General features: G+C 48.8%; 1 protein-coding gene across 2 annotated transcripts; it reads right to left on the bottom strand.

The window, feature by feature from the left end:
• Nucleotides 1–102: 102 nt before the first annotated feature.
• On the bottom strand, nt 103–17,283 carry kif5aa (kinesin family member 5A, a). Of its 2 annotated transcripts, none has more exons than XM_067239780.1 (29): nt 16,763–17,283; nt 14,255–14,342; nt 13,982–14,055; nt 13,735–13,839; nt 13,160–13,208; nt 13,005–13,060; nt 12,675–12,762; nt 11,725–11,849; nt 10,931–11,035; nt 10,051–10,199; nt 9,121–9,269; nt 8,476–8,654; nt 8,227–8,295; nt 7,879–8,085; nt 7,523–7,669; nt 7,085–7,273; nt 6,866–6,983; nt 6,594–6,655; nt 6,357–6,466; nt 5,363–5,464; nt 5,106–5,166; nt 4,410–4,481; nt 4,144–4,248; nt 3,548–3,764; nt 3,113–3,272; nt 2,777–2,853; nt 2,653–2,680; nt 2,389–2,474; nt 103–2,099 (listed from the first exon to the last, which is right to left on the bottom strand). In XM_067239780.1, exons 1-28 carry the CDS (start codon nt 16,889–16,891, stop codon nt 2,396–2,398), a joined length of 3,099 nt encoding a protein of 1,032 aa, XP_067095881.1. In that variant the 5' UTR covers nt 16,892–17,283; the 3' UTR covers nt 103–2,099; nt 2,389–2,395. The 2 variants fall into 2 exon arrangements, with proteins under 2 accessions (XP_067095881.1, XP_067095882.1); XM_067239781.1 differs by having other exon boundaries at nt 2,389–2,471.
• Nucleotides 17,284–17,410: the final 127 nt, after the last annotated feature.

The raw sequence follows: 17,410 nt of genomic DNA, 5'->3' as shown, positions 1-17,410 counted from the left end.
GCGGCCAGTGCTTGTTTGTGTTCTTGTCCACTAGAGGGTGGACATGTGACAGGTCACCCGAGAAATGCAGGTTCTCACACTCACTTGGACAAGATTGTCTTTAATGAACATGTTTCTAGAAGGATTTTATTAACTGCAACTACAACACAATGGTTCACAAACATTATCTTATGTATGTACAGTACACAGAAAGATGCATGTTCCCTATGATACACGCGTCTCTAAGACTACTTCAACCCTCAGAAACAACTCACACCCGATAAACCACGATGATTCTCTTAGCAAAGTTATAATGTGCACCTTCTTCTCTTAATATTACTACATATGGTGCAATGATATACTTACAAGTTTAACAATATAATAATCACATACGTTTCACTGAAGCTAAAGTCAGACAGAAGGGGGGTGAGGCTATAGTACATGTTTAAAGTGGTTACATGTGGTGGCCTCTAATTGAGGGACTTGCCATAGGTACTGATCAGGCAGGGAAGGATTGACATTTACTGGTTCAAGAGATGTTATAAGACTGTGACAATGATAACAACATCCCATCCATACACTATCAGGTCAGAGAGACACTGGGGGACCCATGAACACACTGATACCAATGAGATCCTGAGAAGCTGTAAGTACCAGACCTGGGATATTAGTGGGTGTGGATCTGGGGTGTGTTCAGGAAGGTGTAGTGTTCTACAAGGTTCCGTAATCAGTCAGGAAACAAAGCTGATCGTGATACCACTTGGTAGAGAGGCCTGTAGATCTGATCATCTGACTGTCTGAACACTCTGTTACCCTGCAACCTCCTGAACACACCCCTGGACCTGGTTTCAACTCTAGCCAATCTTGAAGGTCTGCCATTCAATACCTTCGGAAGGGATGCTTTTCTCTGTCCTGATTGGCTGATCAGGATCCCGAAAGAGAATACACAGCAGGACCTTGGGTAACAATACAGGCCTTCATTGATTGGCTATAGCCTTGGTGACCACATATCTGATTGGCTAACCTTGGTAGACCATCATTTTGAATGTTAATTGTGACTGTGAGGACCAGGCGTGTGTGAGTCATGGTCGAGATCACATGACACTGTTACTTACTGAGGTCTGTGTGACATGTCTGTCTTGAGTCGATGTCACAGAGAAGGTTCAAATGCAGTTTGGGCTCAGTGGTTCATCATATTGGACAGTGTCCTGTACCTGCTGCTCTCTATTCGAATCATCTACTCAACATGGGGTTGTGTTTTTAGGAAAGGATGATGCAGCAACTTCTGAGTTGACTCCATACGAGAGGTAGTAGGTACACGGGTACACATGTAGGACATGACATCATGTTCATGATGATCATGTGATCTCAGCTGTTGGCATGGCTCCGAAGACTCTGATAACGGGCGTGTCACCTGGCTTACAGTCAATGCTGAGCCGGCGGCTCTGTCTGTGTGATGACATCAGAGATGAGACAGCAGGGGGATACAGACTGAGAATAACAACTATTATGATAATAATAATAATAATACTATTATGATCGTAACTCTACAGACCAACCTTCTGTTTGACACCACAGAGATGAGACTGCAGTGTGGTTTAGACCCAGGTTCTATATATATGTTATACTATACATTGAACCTGGGTACCGGCTGTTTTCCCTGATGACATCACAGAGATGAGACTGCTGTATGGTGAAGTTTATGCCAGTTTATAGCTAGTCATCAGGACACATGCAAAGATTTATGATATGGCTAGTTAGCTGAGCAACATGCAGAGAGTGAGGAACTTTGTTATAAGCTGGCATAACATTTGAAAGATATGTGGCAGGGACGTAGTTATGAAAGCGTCATATCATCTTTGCAATGCCGTATAATGCCACAATAGAAGGCCGTGTACATACACAGAAACAGTGGCGGTCGAGACCTCTTCTAGAGTTGACTATTTACACTGTGAGTTCTAATCCCAGGGGGGGAGGTGTTTGTGTGTGTTTTCTTAGTGTGTGTGTGTAAGTAGTGGGAGCTACAGGGCTGTGTGTGGTGCTGGCGGGGCTGTGAGATGAGGAGGGTGCATGCAGGTCCAAGGAGAGGGTGCAGATCCTCCAGTACAGTGGTAGGTCATCTGAGGAGCAAGAAGGACAGTAACTTGTTTAACTACATGCTCTTATGGTTCTTCCCTTTGGCACTTACTTTGGTTGTTCACAATGTGTGCTTCATGTTTTGGCTACTCGCGATGTTTTTTGGCTATCTTGTTGTTATGATCAGTGACCTATGCACTTTGTAAAGCTCTCTCTTGGAAGTCGCTTTGGATAAAAGCGTCTGCTAAATGAATAAATGTAAATGTAAACCTGAGACATACACAGACCTGTTGGACCTGGGCATGGCTGCAGTGGTATGTGTGTTTTATTTACCATGGCACTAACTTGCTGCGGTCTCCTGCTGAATGATGTACAGTCTGTTAGGATCGTCCACCTCGCTGCCACACGTTGCATCACTTCTGCAAACACAAACACTTTAATATAGGGTCTTCAACGACAAAAACAATTTAATACAGGGTCTTCAACCAAACAAATCCATTTAATATTGTCTTTTACGACAGGATTCACTTTAAATACGGAGTCCTCAACCTAAATCAGTCACACAGAAGACACAGTACTAACTTGTCATCAGCTCACCTGTTGTCATTGATATCTCTGGCATTTCCTGTTGATAAAGAAAACAAGAACAGCTCAATTAAAACACATATATGGGTGTGGGTGTGTGTGGTGTGTGTGTTAGTAGGTGTGCTGAGCAACTTACCATTGTCTATGTTGAGTGGGTAGGATTCCAGTATGTCTGTGGGTCTGGCTGCTCTGTAGCCCAGCGCTGTGGAAACTCTGCTCAACACAGAACAAACACAACCCATTTAACCTGTCACCTCTCTGGCTTCTTCTGCAACACCACACCTTTCACTGATGCATCTATCCCACACCGGGGCTAAAGTCACATGAATACAAGTCAAAGAGCTCCCCCTCAACCACACCCTTCACCTCACTCCTGACAGTCAAACCCAGGTCAGGTGGGTAGAGGTGGTGGGGCTAGGGACCATGGAGGTGTCATGTATATGTATATATATTATATAACTGCAGGACTTACGTGTTGGTCTGGACGGAGCTGGGTACAGGGGAGACGGGCTGTCCTGACAGGGAGCTCTGGAAGAGGGCGTTGCTGTAGGTGTTGGAGGGCTCGTTGGGGCGCGTGTAGAAGGGGTTGGTGGGAGAGCAGACTGGAAGCTGCTTTGGTCTCACGGGCTTAGCTGAGGAGCACAGTCGGGTTCATTCATACAGGAGCATCATCATGCAACTCAAATGCCAGTGACAAACACACAGTTACTTGATTAACAGAAGTAATAATATATGATGATAATATTAGTCCTATATTCAGCAGCTTTTGATTATTATTAACTCTAGTGCGTGGAAGTTTTGTTTGTCAGCCAAATCCAAAAATCCATTCTGGTGTGATCACATGTTGTTGACCACATCAATCATTTCTCATAACTTGTATAAAGACCTACCATGGCCCTGGACCTACCGATCTGTGCGGCATGGGGGCGCCTCAGCGCGTTCTTGACCCTCATGGCGTCCTTGATGCGGTCGACCTCCTGCTGGTAGCGCCGGCGGTCGATCATGGCGCCCTCCTTGGCGTCCCTCAGTGCCGTCTCCAGGGCCTCAACTCTCTCAGCAGTAGACCGCAGACGCTTCTCCAGCTTTGGAAGCTCACAGCGCAGATCTGCATTGTCACGAACCAGCTAGAGAGAGGCAGAGGGAAGACAGAGAGGAACAGACAGACATACAGATGGACAGACGAATAAGCAAGCCGATAGAGTGGAGAGGTGAGGAGAGGAGAGAAACCCAGATACACACGTAACCAGAGAGAGAGAGGAGAGGTAAGAGGAGAAATAAGTGGGAAAATAAGTCAACAGAAGTGAGGAGAGGTGAGGACAGAAAAACAGACCAACAATTAAACCGATAGAGAGGAAAAGAGAGGAACAGACCGAACAGAGGAAGGAGTAAGCACGCGCACCACAAGCAGAGTTAAAGGGAGTTAGGCTCCTGTCTTTCCCTCTCACACCTCCACACCTCCCCTGTCAGTATTCTTCCCAGGTGCCCCCTGGTCTGTGTTCTTACCTGTTTGTGAACCTTTGTAAGTTGGTCCAGGTTATTCTCAAGAAAGGAAATCTTCTGTTTCTGGGTGCAAGACCCCCCACTGTCATCAGGCTCCATTTCGGAACTCTGCAGAAGAGAGAGAGAGAGAGAGAGAGAGAGAGAGAGAGAGAGAGAGAGAGAAAGGGGGATGAAAAAGGAAGATAAAGCAAGACTCCGAAACAAGTAGTCAGGAGTCAGGACTCCTGGTTACAATATGTGTTTTTCACTTCTGTCTCTATATCACTCACTTTTTTAACCCGCGACGTGAGGTCTTGAACGAACAGCTTGCGCAGGTTGTGGAGGGTCTGGAGCTCGCGGGCCTGAGAGAGAGACAGAGAGAGACACATAGAGAGAGAGAGAGATGAAGGAGTGATGAGAGAGATGAGTGATGGAAAAAGGGAGGTTATGTATGATTAGAATCAGAATCAGCTAAGTTTACACAAACAAGGAATTTACTATGGCAGGAAGGTGCACTGGATAAACATAAAGAAGAAGGTGAAGGCGGGGGGGGGGGGGGGGGGGGGGGTGATGACAAACCAAACCAGAGGAAGTGACAGAGCATGGGAAGTGTAGATGTTCTGTCTCACTCACTGTTAGATACATCTTTATCAAGTCGTGCACAGAGTCGATGAAGTCAAGGAAGTTTTATTTGCTTGCGCATGTAGCAAGGAGACAAGGTATGGTGGTACAAAGTTGTATGCTGACCACTCTCCATGCAAGACCATTTATACAACACAGTAGGCTAACCAGCTGGCTTACTTAGTACAGATAGCTAAGCATGTTTATGGGTAAGGGTCAGCCTGTGTCAGCCTGTTTACGTAAGCCTAGTGTTACCTAGAGTTCATTTTGGGGGGTTCCCCTTTGTGCACACAAGGAATGCTGATTCATTTATACAGAATAAATACAGAATAAAGGTTTACATCCTTCATTTCTCTGCCACTCACCACAGTGTCCTCCAGACCTTTGAGGTCCTGTTTGGTCTGCTCATGACGCTCATGGAGAAAGCTGACAGGAAGAGGAAACGCATCATCAGAATAACCGCGATACAGGAGACGTGCTGACTTTATGAGCAGGTGTGATGTCGTGATGAACACGTCTAACACACGTCTATCCTAGCTCTTCTCGAACCCGTCCCGGGGGGGGGGGGGGGGGGGGGAGGGTGAAGGGGGCAGGTGGCCTGGGAGCAGAGCCTGGTACTTACGACAGCTCCTCCAGACGCTCGCTCTTGGTGTTGTCCTGGCTCTTCAGACGGTCAAAGTCGGCGCACACCTGGGCCAGCTCCACCTCCAGCTTCAGGTTACGACTGGAGGACGGATGAGGGGGGCAGGGGAGAAGGTTAGGGAGAGTCCGACAGAGAGGGGTTACAAGGGGAAAGGCAGACAGACAGAGAGGGGTTACAAGGGGAAAGACAGACAGACAGAGAGGGGTTACAAGGGGAAAGACAGACAGACAGAGAGGGATTACAAGGGGAAAGACAGACAGACAGAGAGGGGTTACAAGGGGAAAGACAGACAGACAGAGAGGGGTTACAAGGGGAAAGACAGACAGACAGAGAGGGGTTACAAGGGGAAAGGCAGACAGACAGAGAGGGGTTACAAGGGGAAAGACAGACAGACAGAGAGGGGTTACAAGGGGAAAGACAGACAGACAGAGAGGGGTTACAAGGGGAAAGACAGACAGACAGAGAGGGGTTACAAGGGGAAAGACAGACAGACAGAGAGGGGTTACAAGGGGAAAGACAGACAGACAGACAGACAGACAGACAGACAGAGAGAGAGGGGTTACAAGGGGAAAGGCAGACAGACAGAGAGGGATTACAAGGGGAAAGACAGACAGACAGACAGACAGACAGACAGAGAGGGGTTACAAGGGGAAAGACAGACAGACAGACAGACAGACAGACAGAGAGGGGTTACAAGGGGAAAGACAGACAGACAGAGAGGGGTTACAAGGGGAAAGACAGACAGACAGAGAGGGGTTACAAGGGGAAAGACAGACAGACAGACAGACAGACAGACAGACAGACAGACAGACAGACAGAGAGGGGTTACAAGGGGAAAGGCAGACAGACAGAGAGGGGGAGAGGAACAGGCTTCCAGTACAACTCCAGTTTAATAACACAGAGAGAGAGAGAGATTGAGAGAGTGAAGGATAGAGGAGGAAGGCATGTGTAGAGAGAGAGTGTGTCCACTGACTCAGTGAGGTCGTCGATGACCCTCTGCTTCTCGTTGATCTCATCGCGCAGGCGCGCCAGCTGCTTGTGGTGGAGGCCACGGTGGGTCTCTCCCTGCTGGCGAGACCTCTCCTGCTCCAACAGAGCACAAACCCCCATCAGGACCTCATGCCATCCAGACAGGCCCGTCTCAATACCATCGTAAGCACACTTCACGGATCTAATGACTACATCAAAGGTGGCTAAAGCTCATGTTCACCTTGACGTTTCCGTCCTCCATCTCGCCCTTCTCCCCATCCTTCTCCTCGATCAGAGAGTTATCTGGTGAAGAGAGAGAGAGAGAGAGAGAGAGAGAGAGAGAGAGAGAGAGAGAGAGAGAGAGAGAGAGAGAGAGAGAGAGAGAGGGGGGGGGGGAAGCAAGAGTGAACGAGAGAGACATTTGTAAAATGTTGTGTTTGTGTGAGTAAAGTACGTATCTGTTTATGAATATGCGTGTGTGTGTGTGTGTGTGTGTGTGTGCGTGCGTGTAACCTGGGTCCTGCAGCTTGGCCAGCTCCTCGCTGAGGGAGTCGTGGCTCTCCTCCAGCAGTCTCTTCTTCTGCTCCACAGCCTGCATGTACTCCGTCAGGGAGCGGATCTTGGCCTCATGCTGCGCACAAACACACACACACACACCGTCATGAGCAGGAGGACCTCCCCCCTCAGGTCCACTGTAACGCACACGCGCGCGCAGGAGAGACGTACTCTGACCTGGGAGATGAGGAGCTGGCAGGAGGACAGCTCTCTGCCGGTCTCCTCCATCTTGCGGTGGCACTCCAGCTGCAGGTTCTCCAGCTGCCTGCAGCGCTTCACCATGGACTTCACCTCCGACTTGATCTTGGAGATGTAGAGACGGGCCACGGTGAACTCCTCCTCGATCGCCCCGCTGATCTCCACCGGCTGGAAAGAGAGAGAGAGAGAGAGAGAGAGAGAGAGAGAGAGAGAGAGAGAGAGAGAGAGGAGGGGAGAGACTCCATAACCCTGTCACACTCACACACAGACATAGAGACACCCATATGGGACACGAACATGGAGAGATAGACATAGAAATATACAGACACACACATATAGAGACTCATACATACATAGACACACACATACATAGAGAGAGACACACACACACATACATAGAGACACACACACGCTCACCAGCTTGATCTCCCCGTTGCCCACGATGGCGCTGAACTCGCTCAGGTCCCTCATCAGTCCATTCAGGACGTCAGCGATGCGCTTCCTCTGCTGACCACTCACTTCCTGCATGTGAGACAACTCCGCCTCCAGCTCCATCAGGCTGGCCTATCACAGCCCAGTGAAGGGAGGGCAGAGAGCGAGGGGGAGGAACAAGTACAGAGATATTATATTCCTATATCACAGCCCTTCTATCTTCTGACAGCTTGGCAGAGTCTGACGCTCCCATCAACCATCTTCCACTCCATCAATTCCAATCTGTACACCCGCTCTCCTTCTCCTCCATCCATCCATTCAAACACCTCCATCAGACCCACCATCTTCTGGGCCAGCTGGTCAGCCAGCAGCTGGTTCTGCAGGCCCTTCTCCTCCACCTCCTGGCTCTTCTGGTCGTAGTTGATGGCCAGCTCCTCCAGGGCCTGCAGCACCTCCTTCACCTCCGCCTTGGCACAGTCACTCTCCACCTGCAGACGGCCCAGCTCCGCCTGCACCTTGTCTCCGTCCCCGCGGGAGGACGCCAACAGCTGGGGGAGGGAAACACACGCACGCACACATATTCAGTTATGGTGTTTATGTACAAAACCTGGGTTGAAGCACAGGCTCTGGTGTGTGCTCTGTGCTCTGTGCTGGTAGGAGGCCCAGAGTGTGTGTCCAGGTGTGTTCACCTCATCCTGGTCCATCATCTGCTCCTTCAGCTTCTCAACCAGCTGGCACTGCAGGTTAATCTCATCATCCTGGAGAGAGGGAGAGAGAGAGAGAGCGAGAGAGAGAGAGTGCAGAGAGAAAAAAGAGAGGAAGGTTTCATGGGTCCACTTTACCAGATTTCACTCTTTGCACTGATTTGTATCAGTGCCTGTGTGTGTGCCTGTTACGTGTGTGTGTGTGTGTGTGTGTGTGCATGTCCAGACCCTGACCTTGTCATCCAGCTGCTTGTACAGCTTGCGTATCTCCTCCTCGTACTTCTGCCGCTCCTCCTCTGAGATGCGCACCACGATGGAGGACGTCCCGTTGTCCAGCAGAGGGCGCTCCTCCACAGTCTCCATACGCACCACCACATCAGCCACGGTCTGCTCCGTCTCTGGGACATCCTCCCCTGGGGAGAGGAGGGGAGGGAGGAGGCGGAGGAGGGGAGGGAGAGAGGGGGCGGAGGAGGGGAGAGAGCAGAGGAGAGGGAAGAGGAGAGGATGGGAAGGGGAGGGAGGAGGAGATGAGGGAAGAAGGACAGAGAAAGTAGATGTGGAGGGAGAGAAGGAGAAAGAAGGAAAAGGGGATGTATATTGAATCATGAGTCATCAGTTATTATCTCCCCCTGAGGGTAAATTAGGATGTGCTGATGGTGGGCATATTCTATATCAATGCCAGCCCGGAGGGTAAGAGCACCAGGAGACTGAATTGAGTTTCGCTGTACTAGGTGGTGTTCCTACTGAAATACTTACGTTATGAACGTGAGACGTGAGTAAAATAAGCTGTAGTGTGTGTCCCTCATCAGTCTCAGCCTCATGTCTACTTCATGCTAACTAACACCTAGCCTTCAGCTCGGCCAGCTAAGCCAGTCTCACCATTGCGCCAGCGGTTGAGTTCAGCCTCCAGCCTCAGGATGGTCTCCTTCATGGTCTTGTTCTTCTCCTTCTCCTTTTCGTACTTCTTCTTCCACTGCTCAGCAGTCAGCTCCAGGTTGATGGAGGCAGTGTTCCTGATGGTCTTGGCCCTGGAGGAGAGAACCAGCTGGGTTACTGGTGGACAGGCACATGGATGGATGGCTGGATTGATGGATGGATATTTGGATGGATTGATGGATGGACAGATGGACGAAGGAACAGAGGAAAGAATTGGGGCTACGTGTCCTGGCTTTTTTTGAGTGGGAACAATACGGAGTCAGTCTAAATGAGATGTTATCAGGCTATTGTGTTGTTGTGCGATGCTGTTTTGTAGAGTTCACTAGCTGCTGTTGTGTAGAGTTCACTAGCTGCTGTTGTGTATAGTTCACTAGCTGCTGTTGTGTAGCGTTCACTAGCTGCTGTTGTGTAGTGTTCACTAGCTGCTGTTGTGTAGCCTTCACTAGCTGCTGTTGTGTAGAGTTCACTAGCTGCTGTTGTGTAGCCTTCACTAGCTGCTGTTGTGTAGAATTCACTAGCTGCTGTTTTGTAGAGTTCACTAGCTGCTGTTGTGTAGAGTTCACTAGCTGCTGTTGTGTATAATTCACTAGCTGCTGTTGTGTAGCGTTCACTAGCTGCTGTTGTGTAGTGTTCACTAGCTGCTGTTGTGTAGCCTTCACTAGCTGCTGTTGTGTAGAGTTCACTAGCTGCTGTTGTGTAGCCTTCACTAGCTGCTGTTGTGTAGAGTTCACTAGCTGCTGTTGTGTAGAATTCACTAGCTGCTGTTGTGTAGCCTTCACTAGCTGCTGTTGTGTAGCCTTCACTAGCTGCTTTTGTGTAGCGTTCACTAGCTGCTGTTGTGTAGAGTTCACTAGCTGCTGTTGTTGTTGTTACCGTTGTCCGAACATGAGCGTGGACTTGGTCTCAGCATCATTGTAGGATGAAGGGGAACAGCAGATGAACATGGTGGTCCTGCAGTTCCCCCCGAGGGAGTCCTGAAGGATACGAGTCATCTTACTGTCCCTGTATGGGACATGGGTCTTCTACAAAACAGAGAGGGACAGAAGAGAAAACGAGAAAGAGGAGGAGAAGAGAGAGAGAGAGACAGAGAGAGAGAGAGAGAGAGAGAGAGAGAGAGAGAGAGAGAGAGAGAGAGAGAGAGAGAGAGAGAGAGAGAGAGAGAAGGCACGTCAGACTACCACAGTAAAACTCAAACCTGGTGTGCTCACGATTCAATATTTCGTGTTCACACACAGCATGTGTCATTTGCACTTGGAGGTACATTTACACAGAGTGCATTTTAAGTATGAAATCCTCTTAATACACATTTGGCCCAGTTTTACTATCAGCATGGGGTCAAACTGGCAGCGTCCAACTAACGTAGAGATGTAGAGAGTGAGTTGGCATTCATGCCAGAGTATGGGGAGCTGGCATCAGTAAGATGGCTTGGAGTGGAGAGGAAGTATGGGTTGGCATGGCGACAATTTATTGGACTGAGCTTTCATTAGCAGATCATTGGGAGGGCTTGGCTGTGATTGGCGGACCAGATATTGGCAGACATTGTCTGCCTAGCTGTAGGCAGAGGATCAGGTGTAGGCTGGATGGTGTGATAGATGTAAATCCAGATAAAAGCAGGCAAGAAGCAGGAACAAATTGATCTGTGATCATTGCGTCCCGTCATCTAGGTGTGCGGTAGTGTCAGAAGGCTGCGATCATTGCTTCCTCTAGGTGTGCGGTAGTGTCAGAAGACTGGGATCTGGTGGAGGTGACTCACCGTGCCCTCCGCCAGGGCGGAGATGACGTTGCCCAGGGCAGACAGAGACTTGTTAATGTTCTTGGCCTCATCCAGGACTGATCCTGCCGCACCGGTCTTACTGACCTGAGAGAGAGAGAGAGAGAGAGAGAGAGAGAGAGAGAGAGAGAGAGAGAGAGAGAGAGAGAGAGAGAGAGAGAGAGAGAGAGAGAGAGAGAACAAGAGAGAGAGAGCAAGAGAGAGATGTGCATGCATCAACATCCTTCCAGACGTGTGTGTAGGGTGACGGTGTGTGTAGTGTGACGGTGTGTGTAGGGTGACGGTGTGTGTAGTGTGATGGTGTGTGTAGTGTGACGGTGTGTGATGGTGTGTGTAGGGTGACGGTATGTGTAGGGTGACGGTTTGTGTAGTGTGATGGTGTGTGTAGTGTGATGGTGTGTGTAGGGTGTGTGTGTAGGGTGACAGTGTGTGTAGGGTGTGTGTGTAGGGTGACAGTGTGTGTAGGGTGACAGTGTGTGTAGGGTGTGTGTGTAGGGTGTGTGTGTAGGGTGACAGTGTGTGTAGGGTGTGTGTGTAGTGTGATGGTGTGTGTAGGGTGACAGTGTGTGTAGGGTGTGTGTGTAGGGTGACAGTGTGTGTAGGGTGACAGTGTGTGTAGGGTGTGTGTGTAGTGTGATGGTGTGTGTAGGGTGACAGTGTGTGTAGGGTGTGTGTGTAGGGTGACAGTGTGTGTAGGGTGTGTGTGTAGGGTGACAGTGTGTGTAGGGTGTGTGTGTAGGGTGACGGTGTGTGTAGGGTGTGTGTGTATGTGTCACCTTCTCGCTGCCAGCCAGGTCCACCAGGTACAGTTTCCCACACAGCTTCTGCTCCGTCTCCACGTGCTCCTGCTTGATGTTGATCAGGAAGATGCTGTGACTGCGGGAGCTGTGCTCGTTCATGTCTGACAGGCGCAGGTAGGAGAGAGAGGACACATGCACGTTCACTGTTTCAGTCCTGTTTCGTTTGTTTTTTGACAGTGAAAGGGCAAACAATGTGAGTGTATGTTGCATAAATAGCCCATTGGGTGAAAAAACATCTATCTGTAACGCTTTTGTTGATGAGGAGAATCTGTTGTGACGTCTGACTCTCTCCTTTTTCACCAACCTCGTCCCTCCTTTATCCTTGCATGCTCCCCCTCTTTCTCCCCCCGCATTCTGAGGGCTCTGGTTCCTGGCCTGGTCTACTGTTACTGTCCTGGTCACATGATCTGTTTATGAGGTTCTGAATCTGCACAGCCCAAACTAATGGTCTGCTGTCTTTGCGCCACAGTGACTCAGCATCCAAACAGTTTTTTACGAATGTATTGGCAGCATGTCATTTTATGCCAGTCTGGATTGGCATTTTCATTAGTCAACCTGATTATTGGGCATGCATCACAGATCTGCTGTCATGGCAACCCTACAATGCTTTGTTCCAAGGAACTTACACCGTGACTGCTGGATGACTAAGATGATGCTCATGGATGACGTGACCACACTGATGAGTGCATTACTCTCTGTACAGAGAGTTATATAAGCCTGAAGAAGTCATGTGACTCTGCCTGTCTCTTCACAGCTCACTGGGCCCACAACCCTAGTGGCAGCAGAGAGAGGGAAGACCTGGGTCTGGATCTCATCCTGCTCAGGAGGAGGCACTGATGACAGACTGGAGTCACAGACAGACAGACAGACAGACAGACAGACAGACAGACAGACAGACAGACAGACAGACAGACAGACAGACTTACTGGTCACGGCCACATGGCGGTTGGACTTTCCCTCGTCAATAACATCCATGACCTCATCAGGGCTGGAGACGAAGCGCTCGGTGCAGCCCTATATCACCAGAGCCGGGAAGAGGAGGAGGGAGAGGGAGGAGGAGGGGGGAGAGGGGGGAGGAGGGAGAGGGAGGAGGAGGGGGGAGAGGGGGGAGGAGGAGGGAGAGGGGGGATGAGGGAGAGGGGGGAGGAAGGAGAGGGGGGAGGATGGGAGAGATGAAAAGGGTTAGGAGAGGAAATGGATGCCATAACAAAGGGTCCATATGTGATTCAGGCAAATGTGGATAGCTTCAAACCAACCTTCACATACGGAACCCTATTCTTGTCCTCGTGGACCGCCAAGTTGGTCTTCGTCACTGAAAAATTGTCAGACAAGAAATTCATTATTGATTTGATTATTCCCTCATCAATTGGGTTTTCCGCAGATCTGTGAGACACAGAAAGTGTGAACATACCATCCAGGAGGTCACGAATCTTATCCATGTATATCTCAAAGTAGGAAACCTGTGTAAAGTAGAGAGAGAAAAAATGATACAGAATGTTAGCCCCAGGACATTGAACACAGGGAGGAGAGTTACACCAGGGGGTTATAATCACCATGATTATGTATTCATGTACTGATATGTTCTCTTAATTTGTTATCTGGTTCGAATGGGGCTAGTATGATGAGGTGGCAGCAAGCCTTCCCTATGACTCACACCAGATACCTTCATAATGATGACTCATACAGAACAGGAACATCCTCATCTATAACATCCTCATCTTTGTGTCTGTGTGGTGTCAGGTATGCTGCCTATGTAGTGATCCTTGTACTGTACTGTATTGTATTATGTTTTTGTCTCTGTGTGGTGTCAGGTATGCTGTTTATGTCGTATTTATGGATTATTATGGATGGATTGAATGTGTTTTAATACCTGTCTACAAACAAATTTCCCTTGATGGGATGAATAAAATGACGATATACCTCTTCATCTCTATCTTTACTTCCTCTTTGTTACATTTTTCCTTTTCTCTCTGCTAAACCACTGACCTTGATATGGAACTCAAGGTTCTCATCCATGGCAAAGATGTGGTTGAAGATATCTTCAGCGATCCTGGGAATGATACCCATCTGGTTGGGATCATGCAGCTTCCCCTGGAGATGCAAACACACACACGCACACGCGCACACACACACACATGCATATTATAATATAAATCATTTTAGGGCGGTCAACTTTCGATCTTCCAGACATGTTACACATGAGCTGTAAACCGTCTGTTCATGAGGGGGTTACCTCCATGGTGTGGGTTTTCCCGGAGGCGGTCTGTCCATATGCGAAGATAGTCCCATTGTACCCTCCCAGCACATCTGTAGAGGACAGAGGTGAGGGAGTTCAGCAACCCATAACATCCACCCAGCAACATGATACAAAGTACAGGCCACAGACATTATGTATCTGCTTTTGTTTTCATCCGTTTCCGAGTTAGCAGCAACAGACATACAATGAGGACTGTATAAAACGGATCAAATGTACAAGTACAATCAAAGCATATCCAACAAAAGTTACCCTTGACGATCTGCTTGGCGCAGGTGTTGTAGACCTGCTCCTGGGTGGTGTTGGTGGGAAACACCCGGTCGAACATGTAGGACCTCCCCTGTTCCACAACACAACAACATCACATCACACTGTCAATGTGGAAAGGGGTACTGTCGGACAGTATGGTCAGAAAAACACAGCGTGACTAAAACAATGGTAAAACATTACACAGAGAGACCAAAACAATGACCGTTCACTATTTCAGCTCGGATTGTTCGAGCATGGCATATACAACATAGTGATGGAAGAAAGATGCTATCGATATGTTTTGGGGGAATTAAATCTACCTGAACTAGAGAGAACCAGAATAAAATCAATGTGAGAAAGGAAACAGCCACAGAGGACAAATGGAGGTTTGGGGAGACAAAGAGAGAGAGAGAGAGAGACAAAGAGAGAGAGAGAGAGAGACAAAGAGAGAGAGAGAGAGAGAGAGACAAAGAGAGAGAGAGAGAGAGAGAGAGAGACAAAGAGAGAGAGAGAGAGATGAAAGGGGAAGGGCTGACTGGAGAACATCTCCAATCAATATCTAGTCAAGAAGCAAACCTAAAACAGCTGACATGAGGTTGAGTGAGTCTACATGGTTTCACCTTCTACAGTCTTAATGAGAGCCAGAACTATACAGTCCAGACAGTATGTCTAACAATACACCCACATAGCCCTGTTTCTAAACAGTCTGTGATCTTGAATGCAGCACTGTACTGGATGGCCTTCCTCTCTGGCCAGTCATGTTAGCTACAGGAAATGATGATGTCATCCCATTGGGCTGTCAATGAGTGAAGTGAGTGATGCTAGTGGAGCAGAGGGGGTTGCCGGACTGGCTGCAAGTGCCAGCAGGTTTGAAGGGTAGCACAAGGGTAGCAAAACATTAGCACTGGAGAACACTTAACTCATGGTTGGCATTACATCCTCCCACTGTAATTTAATGTCCCTGACGCTAGAAAATAGGGTTTCAGGAATGATAGCCATCAGAGACTGACCAATACAGAAGGGCTCATTATGGCGATCTTCTACGTCATCATCTCCATGGTGAAGTGGCTGTTCTCTAGAGAGCAGCTGTCAGGGAGAGCAGACAGAACCGGTGAGTTCTGGGTCGTCTAAGAGTTATTGATCGACTCTACCTCTGAGCCATTAGAGATCCGGTTATCTGAGGCCTGCTGGCAGGGGGTCTAACTTGATCGAGGGTTGGGCTCATAAGGGCTTGGACAAAGGAGGATTGGCTTTAGAAAGGTCCAGAACATTCCAGGTGCTCCCCTGCCCTCTCTGTGCTCTCTGCCTCTATGGCGCTGCCTCTCTAGCCTGCCTCTCATCCTGTCTCTGTGGTCCTGCCTCTCTAGCCTGCCTCTCATCCTGTCTTTGTAGTCCTGCCTCTCTAGCCTGCCTCTCATCCTGTCTTTGTAGTCCTGCCTCTCTAGCCTGCCTCTCATCCTGCCTCTATGGCGCTGCCTCTCTAGCCTGCCTCTTATCCTGTCTCTGTAGTCCTGCCTCTCTAGCCTGCCTCTCATCCTGCCTCTATGGCGCTGCCTCTCTAGCCTGCCTCTTATCCTGTCTCTGTAGTCCTGCTTCTCTAGCCTGCCTCTCATCCTGCCTCTATGGTGCTGCCTCTCTAGCCTGCCTCTCATCCTGTCTCTGTAGTCCTGCCTCTCTAGCCTGCCTCTTATCCTGTCTCTGTGGTCCTGACTCTCTAGCCTGCCTCTCATCCTGTCTCTGTAGTCCTGCCTCTCTAGCCTGCCTCTCATCCTGTCTCTGTAGTCCTGCCTCTCTAGCCTGCCTCTCATCCTGTCTCTGTGGTCCTGACTCTCTGGCCTGCCTCACTGGTCCTCTTTAACAAACTCAGCAGACTCTATGATTGCACTTACCTTAACCTCTCACTCACAGCACCCCTGATCACCACGCACCCCCCTGTACCAGAGTACACATAGCTCTGTAGGGGGTGGACAGAGCTAATCCTAACTTGCCACCCTCTGACAGGCATTCAGGTACAATGTCATATTGCGAACACAAATATAATAGCCTAATTGGAAGGGCTAGAGATCCTGGCTAGGGATCCAGAGACTGACAGCTGATTTACAGCTGAGTTTGGATGCAGTGGGCTGCAGGCATGTTTAAAGTGGGCTAGACATCTCAAGACACGCTCACTGAACATCGTCAGCCACTATTTTAACCAAAAGCACAGTGAAAATGGCTTCGCCATAATAACACGGAATAAAATCTAGGCACACTGTCGAATAATTCTGCAGCCCCCGTAGCCTATGTAACCTGTTCCCTGGCTGTGCATGCGGGCCTAGTCTACGCATCTCACAACACAACGCATATAACATGCTAAAACGACCTTGATCCAAAATAAAGCATAATCAATTCTCTCGAAATACCAGATTAGTAATTTCCACACATTGACAATATTTTCTTATCAGTTGAAACATAACCATTGAGAGTTTATTTATTTATTGATCAGAGTATTTTATAAACAAAGCGTCTTACCCCAACTGACACGGTGTCATCTCCAAGGAATTTGGGGATGAATTGATCTCCACGCAGTATTTCGGATTGATTCAGAGGGCGAAAGCGACAGAGCACTTTTATGTTACACTCTGTAGGAGCATCGGCCATTGCGCAAATTCAACTGATGTGCTGGTGAAAGGCTTGTTGAGAATCTGGCAGGCCCAGTCGAGCGTCAAATAAGTAACGGAAATGCAAACTGCGTCCTTTCTCGATTTGCTTTAAATGGTGATGCTTGAAAAAAACGCAGCCCGATTCCCGGCTGAAATATCGTATTTTTACGTTACAATTGTTTGTTGAGCTTGCCGCAGAACAGGTCCGTTATGAATGGAAATCTAAATAAAATCGCATTGGGATAGGCTACATATTTAACGCAACACTGTATTGCTCCGTAATACCTCCGTTAAATTTCAGTTTGTCAATATTTCCTCGGTATGCGCGATGTTGTCTTGTTTTCGTCTGATGGTGGGTAGGGCCGCTTGAAGGTGAGATGCTGTTGTGAGGACGAGTGAGGTAACTTCGCGTCTATGTCGACTGCTCTGCTCAGTGCTGTGTGGAGCGAAGGGCGTGGTCTGTCTCTGTTCCTTTAAAGCGGTACCCTTCCTCAGCATCCACAAGCCGGATGTAGCA

This window comes from Osmerus mordax, chromosome 7, assembly GCF_038355195.1.
Source record: "Osmerus mordax isolate fOsmMor3 chromosome 7, fOsmMor3.pri, whole genome shotgun sequence".
Taxonomy (NCBI): Eukaryota; Metazoa; Chordata; class Actinopteri; order Osmeriformes; family Osmeridae; genus Osmerus; species Osmerus mordax.
Note: the sequence above shows the minus strand (reverse complement) of the source record. Positions and strands in the feature narration are given on the sequence as shown.